The sequence below is a fragment of the Oncorhynchus tshawytscha genome, linkage group LG28 (genome assembly GCF_018296145.1).
Source record: "Oncorhynchus tshawytscha isolate Ot180627B linkage group LG28, Otsh_v2.0, whole genome shotgun sequence".
NCBI lineage: Eukaryota > Metazoa > Chordata > Actinopteri > Salmoniformes > Salmonidae > Oncorhynchus > Oncorhynchus tshawytscha.
In genome coordinates this window covers 28,165,636-28,175,351 of record NC_056456.1, presented here as the reverse complement: position 1 = coordinate 28,175,351, position 9,716 = coordinate 28,165,636, and the positions used below count along the sequence as shown (strand labels likewise).

Genomic DNA, 9,716 nt, shown 5'->3' with positions numbered 1-9,716 from the left:
TAACAGTCAGTATCTGGTGTGGCCACCAGCTGCATTAAGTACTGCAGTGCATCTCTTCCTCATGGACTGCACCAGATTTGCCAGTTCTTGCTGTGAGATGTTACCCCACTCTTCCACCAAGGCACCTGCAAGTTCCCAGACATTTCTGGTGGGAATGGCCCTAGCCCTCACCCTCCGATCCAACAGGTCCCAGACGTGCTCAATGGGATTGAGATCCGAACTCTTCGCTGGCCATGACAGAACACTGACATTCCTGTCTTGCAGAAAATCAAGCACAGAACGAGCAGTATGGATGGTGGCATTGTCATGCTGGAGGTTTATGTCAGGATGAGCCTACAGGAAGGGTACCACATGAGAGAGGATGTCTTCCCTGTAATGCACTGCATTGAGATTGCCTGTGTAACGGATGTGAAACTGCTTGCTAGTTAGCGGTGGTGCGCGCTAAATAGCGTTTCAATCAGTGATGTCACTTGCTCTGAGACCTTGAAGTAGTGGTTCCCCTTGCTCTGCAAGGGCCGCGGCTTTTGTGGGGCGATGGGTAACGTTGCTTCGTGGGTGACTGTTGTTGATGTGTGCAGAGGGTCCCTGGTTCGCGCCCGGGTATGGGCGAGGGGACGGTCTAAAGTTATACTGTTACACCTGCAATGACAATAAGCTCAGTCAGATGATGCTGTGACACACCGCCCCAGACCATGACGGACCCTCCACATCCAAATCGATCCCGCTCCAGAGTACAGGCCTCGGTGTAACGCTCATTCCTTAGACGTTAAACGTAAATCCGACCATCACCCCTGGTGAGACAAAACCGCGATTTGTCAGTGAAGAGCACTTTTTGCCAGTCCTGTCTGATGTTCGGTTGTACCGATCCTGTGCAGGTCTTGTTACACATGGTCTGCCACTACGAGGACGATCAGCTGTCCGTCCTGTCTCCCTGTAGTGCTGTCTTAGGAGTCTCATAGTACAGACATTGCAATGTATTGCCCTGGCCACATCTGCAGTCCTCATGCCTCCTTGCAGCATGCCTAAGGCATGTTCACGCAGATGAGCAGGGACCCTGGGCATCTTTCTTTTGGTGTTTTTCAGAGTCAGTAGAAATGCCTTTTTAGTGTCCTAAGTTTTCATAACTGTGACCTTAATTGCCTACCATCTGTAAGCTGTTAGTGTCTTAACGACCATTCCACAGATGCATGTTCATTAATTGTTTATGGTTCATTGAACAAGCATGGGAAACAGTGTTTAAAGCCTTTACAATGAAGATCTGTGAAGTTATTTGGATTTTTACGAATTATCTTTGAAAGACAGGGTCCTGAAAAAGGGATGTTTATTTGTTTGCTGAGTTTAGAACATGGATGGGCAACTTTGATGTGGGTGGGAGCCACAAAAAATATGAACTCATCATGAGGTGCAGCAGTTGCTCGTGGATCTGTGTGTCCACATGCTTGCCCCCTCTACTTCATCTGCTGTACCTCACCAGTCTGAAAAAGCTGGATAAGAAAAGGCTCATCCTCAGAAGTGAGGATTTAGTGCCAAGAAGCTTTTGGGAACACAACAAACCCTTGGTTGTTTTCTCCACATTTTTTTTCTTCCGAATGTATTTATTTTATCTTTATGTAACTAGGTAAGTCAGTTAAAGACAAATTCTTATTTTCAATGACGGCTTAGGAACAGTGGGTTAATAAACTGCCTTGTTCAGGGACAGAAATACATATTTTTATCTTGTCAGCTCAGGGATTCAATCTTGCAACCTTTTGGTTTACTAGTCCAACGATCTAACCACTAGGCTACCTGCGTTGTGGAGCTGGGAGGATATACACTCAATTTAATCTAATTTTGCCCTAATTCTCAAGAAAAGATACACCTGTGCCTTTTTTTGCTTGAACCACACATTGCTCAACATTTTAATTAGTGATGATGACTATGCTGCAAACACTTATAGATTGGAAGACTGCTTTGAAATAACAGTTGAAAAACATGAGATATTGCTTAATGTAGGACTATTTATTTTGTGAATTTCCATTATGTGGAAATGTCTGAAGTCTGAGTACACACAAAACCACACACACACAAACAGGGAGTGAGCAACGCGCGCCCACCCCGCCTGTGAACAATTAAACGCGCCATGTAACATATTGGGAAACACTAAACAAACGATGGCCTCTTTTCAGATAAGTCAGCCCACCGTGGATCCCAGCCTATTGGTTTTCTATAAAAGCCAGAGTTGCATTCTAAAACGGCCTGCTTTTCACTCCGGGAATTGTTGACTTGGAGACTTCGAGAACATGAAACTGCTTCTCGTCTCAGCGCTGCTGGGGTGCCTCGGTAAGTGGGTTTATACATGCAAAGACAATTACGCATGGAAAAATATCAATAGACATTGATTGCTTTAATATATATTTCTCAATTTTATCATAGCATTTATTCTGTCCTCAGCTACGGTGTATGCTGCCCCAGTTGAGGGAATGGTTAGATGGTGCGTAAAGTCGGACAAAGAGCTACAGAAATGCCACGACCTCGCAGCCAATGTGGCGGAGTTTTCATGCGTGAAGAGGGACGACTCTTTTGAATGCATCAAAGCCATCAAGGTGAGAGACTAACTACTTATATCAGAATCTCTACTATTAAACAGTATTTTAATGTGTGACTTTTGTCATTTCTGACTTGTTTCGTGTTCTTGTGCGTTTTACTTTTGCGCCAGCAAGGTCAGTGAATACAAAACTCAATGGCGTTGCATCGTTACGCACATGGCACATAACTCACGCTTTGAACACGCCGACAGCGTTCTTGAGCAAAATAGTACGCAGCATCATCTGGATATGTAGGCAAAAAAAGTTCCACATTCACCTTCTGCGACCATTTCTGTCAAGCCGTCTACGCATACAGTTCTACGCGTACTTTCAATAAATCCAACATATGCACCACGCCGAATGCACTGCAACTGCCTCTGCAACGCAATGCTGCAAGGCAAACGCAGCGTTTCATTGGAAGTGAATGTAGTTCTGGTGTACCAAAATGCAAGACCCTGTCGGTGTGTTCGATGTGTCACAGTAAGGTAAAGAGAGCTTTTATTTGTGCATGTTGTAGTTTACAATTCTTTTTGAGGGATAGTTTCTTGAAGTTTGACAAAAGGTTCAAATTACTAGTCTCATGTAGAATAGATAGCAGCCCATCTGTAATTTCCAGCCAGCACCAGTTGATCCACTTGCATTAGACCTGCACCTTTCTCCTTCACGGATGTCTCTCTTTCTCCTTCACGGATGTCTCTCTTTCTCCCTGCCAGAGGGAAGAGGCTGATGCTATCACTCTGGATGGAGGAGATATTTACACAGCTGGCCTCCACAACTACAACCTGCAGCCCATCATTGCAGAGGACTATGGTGAGGGTAAGCATCTCAAGACCAAGTTCAAGATTTCCTCGACTTTTTCTGTTAAATTGAGTATGTTATACATATTGTTCTTTATAAGGCTTAGAGAAATGTTGAATCTATGTCTATTAGTGAATGGAAGAGACTGGGTATACAATGGCCCTTAGCACTTCAGTTGCAAAGATAGGCCAACAGAAAGTCTGCACTTTGAATCGGATCAAATGGTTTCTGTCTGAATCTGGTTTCTGAACGCTGTATTGATGGCTCCTCTCCTGTCCATCAGACTCTGACACCTGCTATTATGCTGTGGCCGTGGCCAAAAAGGGCACTAAATTTGGGTTCCTCAACCTCCATGGCAAGAAGTCCTGCCACACCGGGTTGGGCAAATCTGCTGGCTGGAACATTCCCATCGGTACCCTGGTGACTTTGGACCAGATCCAATGGGCCGGCATCGAGGACAGACCTGTGGAGTCGGGTGAGTGGCTGCAGTGCTTTTGGGTAGTTTATTAATTTCATTAATCTAGCAGGGACTATTATGCGTAATAATCAACATCTCAAACTTGATAGTTATATTTTATTTAACCCTTATTTTACCAGGTAAGTTGACTGAGAACACATTCTCATTTAGAGCAACGACCTGGGGAATAGTTACAGGGGAGATTAATGAGCCAATTGTAAGCTGGGGATGATTAGGTGACTATGATGGTATGAAGGACAGATTGGGAATTTAGCCAGGACACCGGGGTTAACACATCTACTCTTATGATAAGTGCGATGGACTGTATAGTGACCACAGAGTCAGGACACCCGTTTAAAGTCCCACCCGAAAGACAGCACCATACACAGGGCAATGTCTCCAATAATTTTGATATTTCTTTAGACCAGAGGAAAGGGTGCTTCCTACTGGCCCTCCAACACCACTTCCAGCAGCATCTGGTCTCCCATCCAGGGACTGATCAGGACCGACCCTGCTTAGCTTAAGTGGCAAGCCATCAAGCCCAAACAGTTGCCGTAGTCAATTGTTACCCAGTGGGGAATGTTTGGATTGTTGTGTTTATTCCTCTCTGTCAGTTGGTTAAATATGTGTTGTATATGCTGTACGTTCTGAATATAGCGTACAGGGACTGTGTGCTGGTATGTTTAATCCAATCAGGGTTTTCATAGTCTGCGTGTGTGTCTTTGTTTTGCAGCGGTGAGCGACTTCTTCAATGCCAGCTGTGTTCCAGGAGCCAATACGGGTTCTGAACTGTGCCAGTTGTGTATGGGAGACTGCTCCAGGTCTCACAACGAGCCCTACTATGACTATTCCGGGGCCTTCCAGTGAGTACCAGTCTTTTCCTACCCCTTACCATCTCTGAATAACTCCATGCTCTGTACACCCATACCTCTCAATCTACCCTATTTGGAATCTGCAGATATGTGTATCCTTTCTCCTTCTATCAGTACTCTCTACCTGCTCTGGATTGGTCACTAACTGTGTGAATTTTTGCCTCACGAGGTGCCTGAAGGATGGAGCAGGAGAGGTTGCCTTCATCAAGCACCTAACTGTACCTGGTGAGTTTAAAGCATTAGCTAGCATACCGATATTGAATTTCAACTGTAAAATGCAAACTCTGGATCTAGAATTACAATTGTGGCAAAACTATGTTAATGCTTACAGTGTAAATGTTCAAACCACTCACACGTCACCTACTATACAACCTCCTATTACCTGCTTGCAGCCGCAGAGAAGGCAAGCTATGAGTTGCTGTGCAAGGATAACACCAGAGCGCCCATCGACAGCTACAAGACCTGCCACCTGGCCAGAGTACCCGCCCACGCTGTGGTCAGCCGCAAGGACACCAAGCTGGCCAATCACATCTACAGCAAGCTGATGGCCCTCAAGGTACTGGTCATCGCTGTCACCTGAGTACTGATCTAGGATCAGTTGAGCCTTAGAGCATTATGAATATGACCATGGGTATCATTTAGCAAGCTTTTTCAGCATTTACTTTTACATTGTTTATTGAACAATCAGTCTCACAGAATGCTCGGCCATTGTTTGACACTCGCTATAGGTGGCATGAATTTTTCACAGAAGTTTTAAACATTCTCCCCACAACTGTACAGAAATGTGATCAAATTTGCCATTGTGCTTTTATAAACGGCCATGGCCCAGTTCCAACATCTCCAAATCATACAGCAAATGAGGGTGTTTCTGTTACCATCACAGGCGAAGAGGGCATTTCCAGGCGGGGTTGTAACACTTGTTCACGAACACACAAATATAGTACGGCTCTGCTTTATTAAGGAAAACATGCCATATGTTTGATAAATCCAAATACTTTGTTGCACACACACATCCTAGAAGCTCCACGTACACCAGAATTTAGTGAGACATTAACACGCGCTTGATAAATGAGGCCCCACGTACCAAATGAGCATTCCTACGCTGAGATTTTTCTGAATAAGGGCCCTGGAGACTTTTCTGACCATGTGACCTTGGGGCCCAGAGTGTTTCCACCTCAGGTCACATGTTCAGGATAAACTCTTGGCCCTAAACATCACAACTGACACTGACCAGGATGAACAACATCACACAAGAATGTGTGTTCACTCATTTGTGCCCCAACAGGACTTCAACCTGTTCTCCTCCGATGGTTATGCTGCCAAGAACCTGATGTTCAAGGACTCCACTCAGAATCTAGTACAGCTGCCAATGACCACCGACTCCTTCCTCTACCTGGGAGCTGAGTACATGAGCACTATACGCTCCCTGACAAAAGGTGAGGCCACACATGCATGCACACACACATACTTTTACAAGCACACACACACACACACACGTCTCAGACTGTTAGGTCATTGCTATCTCCCCAACATTTGCTTTTCAGCGCAGGCCACAGGTGCCACCTCCAGGGCCATCAAATGGTGTGCCGTGGGCCATAACGAGAAGGTCAAGTGTGACGCCTGGACAATCAACAGCTTCACAGATGGTGACTCCAGGATCGAATGCCAGGACGCACCCACAGTGGATGAATGCATCAAGAAGATCATGGTAAGGCTATGGGAGAAGATCATGGTAAGGCTATGGGAGAAGAGATGTCCTCTGTGTCCTCACTAGCTCTGTTGGTAGAGCATGACATGATAGTGGGTTCATTTCAAGGGACCACCCATAGGTAAACAATTTATACCCGCATGACTAAGTCGCTTTGGAGAAGAGCGTCTGCTAATTATATATCATATTACTAGAGGGTGGGGGTGGATAAAAAACATTATTAACAAGGTGCTATGTGCACTTTATAGTTTGTCCTTTCGCAAGTAATCCCCTTAATCTAATTTTCTTTCATTCTTTCCGCTATTTCTATTTTGTTTCCTCTTTTCACAGCGTAAAGAGGCAGATGCCATAGCGGTGGATGGTGGGGAGGTGTTCACTGCTGGAAAATGTGGTCTGGTCCCTGTCATGGTGGAGCAGTATGATGAAGGTATGACGCACACACACACACATCATCGATGTGTTTTCCCCTCTCTCTTTCTATCCTCTCCTGCTCTGCCTCAACAATGTTAACATGCTGATTTTCTCTCTCTCCTCACAGTTCGGTGCAGCGCCCCTGGTGGTAAGTACACATGCTTACACCTACTCCCTCACCAAACACACACCATACTATAATGCTACAGTAAGATTTATTGGGCCGGCTTCCCGGAACCCGATCAAGCCTAGTGCTGGACTTTCTCTTTTACCTCTTCCCTCTGTGTCCTCTCAGAGGCGTCATCCTACTTTGCGGTGGCGGTGGCAAAGAAGGCATCTGGGTTGACCTGGAAAACCCTGCAGGGCAGGAGGTCATGCCACACCGGCTTGGGCAGGACCGCAGGCTGGAACATACCCATGGGTCTTATCCATAGGGAGACTATGAACTGCGACTTCAGTGAGTGGGCAGCTGTGTGTGTGTGTGTGTGTGTTTATAATGTGTCATTCTATACTTGTGTCCTGGTATATCTATGAATGTAGTATATCTCATACTGTGTCTCCTTCCTGAATTCAGCCACATACTTCAGTAAGGGCTGTGCTCCTGGATTTGAGGTGGACTCTCCCTTCTGTGCCCAGTGTAGGGGCAGTGGGCAGTCCGTGGGAGGAGATAGGGCCAAGTGCAAAGCCAGCTCTGAAGAGCAGTACTACGGCTATACCGGAGCATTCAGGTACGGGTCGCCACCACAATGGTGGAGCTGATAGTTGAGTCCTTCACCACAATCTTTCTAATAGTGATGGCAAAATACAAAACAAAATATATTTGTTGGCCTATAGTATATTTCTCACTCTTTTATATATCTAATGGTCTGTCTTGATATATCCTTCCAGATGTCTGGTTGAAGATGCTGGAGATGTTGCCTTCATTAAACACACTATTGTACCAGAGATGACTGATGGTAAGTGTATTTCTTATCCACATACAGATGTTCTGCTGCCCTTTTTTCATCTCTCTCTCCTCCGCTTCACTCCTCTCACTCCTAGAGATGAATCTCAACTCATCGTTATTTCTCTCATACACTTTCTATGGCTCTCTGTATCTGTGGCTCTCTGTATCTGAAAACAAAGTCTTCAACTCTCTCCTATCTATCCATCCTTCCCTGTAGGTAATGGTCCAGTTTGGGCACAGAACCTGATGTCCTCTGACTTTGAACTACTCTGCCAGGATGGTACTACCCAGCCAGTCACAAAGTTCCGTGAGTGCCACCTGGCCAAGGTGCCCGCCCATGCTGTGATAACACGCCCAGAGTCCCGTGGAGAGGTTGTGTCCATCCTTCTGGAGCAGCAGGTGGGTGTTAAGACTGATAGCCAGATCTGTTTCTGCTTAAGACAACTCCTTAGTCAGTTTGGTCCTGGCCAAGGATGAGCAACTCTAGTACTAGAGGGATACAAAGTTTAAGGTTTTGTCTCAGCCCAGCACTAACCCACTGGAACATAAGCCTGTGGCCCATTTCCACCCATGATCTAAGATCGGTTTTGGTTCATTGGGGGGGTCTATTAAATACACATTTAATGTAAGAAATAGTCTAAAATATAATTAAAGGTTTATCATTGATTTAACCACCAAGTAAATATTTTCTCCCTGTGTTTAGGCCAGGTTCGGCTCAAGCGGCAGCGACTCCTCATTTAATATGTTCAAGACAGATTTTGGAAAGAACTTGCTCTTCAAGGATTCCACAAAGTGTCTCCAGGAGATCCCAAGCGGCACCAAATTCCAGGGTTTCCTTGGGGAAGAGTACATGATCGCCATGCAATCGCTCAGGGAGTGCTCCAACAGTACCTCAGGTAGTCCCAATACGTGACAACCTTACACACATGTGCACACACACTGTATAAAGGACATATCTGCACCTGAAGCTAAAACCTGTTCTCCCATTCCCCCCTCAGATTTGGAGAAGGCATGCACTTTCCATTCCTGCCAGCAGAAGAAATAGTGGAGCTTACCTTTGTGGCAAACACACACTCTCTCCCAACCCCTCAACGTTCAAGAAACCTAAGCAGTGACTGTAGATGAAACTGTGAATTCAGTTGAGAATTTTTGTACAAAACAATCTTGTATGAAAATGTGCTTTACGTTCCTTTGATAAAACGAGTGTTAAATGAATTACGCTAAATTACTACTACTACTACTACTGTTTGTAGTTGAAATGTTAACCAAACCATAGCCAGTTCTTCAAGTATTTCTAGGAGATTACAGGTTTCTAAAATCACCTTTTTTATTCGCTGTCCTGCTCATAAATTGCAGTCTAACCAAACACTGAGGTCCAATTCACATTTGTTTTGGTTGTTCAGTGAATTGGCCAACAGCTTTGGCTTACTTTCTTGAAATAAAGTGTACCCTTTTTCACAAGCTATCTTTTGTAATAATTGTATTGATGTGTATCTATAAAATAAGTTTTATTAGTTTGTCAGACATGGTACCCAGCTTTGGTTTCTCATGAACACTCATGCGAATATATATATACACAGTTGTGGGCAAAAGTTGAGAATGACCCAATATTAATTTGCTGCTTCAGTGACTTTAGATATTTTTGTCAGATGTTATTATAGAATACTGAAGTATAATTACAAGCATTTCATAAGTGTCAGGCTTTTATTGACAATTACATGAAGTTGATGCAAAGAGTCAATATTTGCAGTGTTGACCCTTTTTCAAGACCTCTGCAATCCTCCCTGGCATGCTGTCAATTAACTTCTGGGCCACATCCTGACTGATGGCAGCCCATTCTTGCATAATCAATGCTTGGAGTTTGTCAGAATTTGTGGGGTTTTGTTTGTCTACTCGCCTCTTGAGGCTTGACCACAAGTTCTCAATGGGATTAAGGGCTGGGGTGTTTCCTGGCCATGGA

At 44.8% G+C, this 9,716-nt stretch overlaps 1 protein-coding gene across 2 annotated transcripts; it reads left to right on the top strand.

Moving 5' to 3' along the window:
• The first annotated feature begins 2,161 nt into the window (after window positions 1-2,161).
• tfa (transferrin-a) lies at window positions 2,162-9,221 on the top strand. Of its 2 annotated transcripts, none has more exons than XM_024391789.2 (17): window positions 2,162-2,319; window positions 2,431-2,582; window positions 3,278-3,380; window positions 3,646-3,837; window positions 4,553-4,682; window positions 4,861-4,916; window positions 5,084-5,247; window positions 5,977-6,127; window positions 6,236-6,399; window positions 6,730-6,826; window positions 6,938-6,958; window positions 7,106-7,267; window positions 7,385-7,538; window positions 7,699-7,766; window positions 7,974-8,155; window positions 8,460-8,652; window positions 8,755-9,221. In XM_024391789.2, exons 1-17 carry the CDS (start codon window positions 2,280-2,282, stop codon window positions 8,799-8,801), a joined length of 2,076 nt encoding a protein of 691 aa, XP_024247557.1. In that variant the 5' UTR covers window positions 2,162-2,279; the 3' UTR covers window positions 8,802-9,221. The 2 variants fall into 2 exon arrangements, with proteins under 2 accessions (XP_024247557.1, XP_024247556.1); XM_024391788.2 differs by having other exon boundaries at window positions 2,182-2,319; window positions 2,413-2,582.
• The last annotated feature ends 495 nt before the right edge of the window (window positions 9,222-9,716 follow it).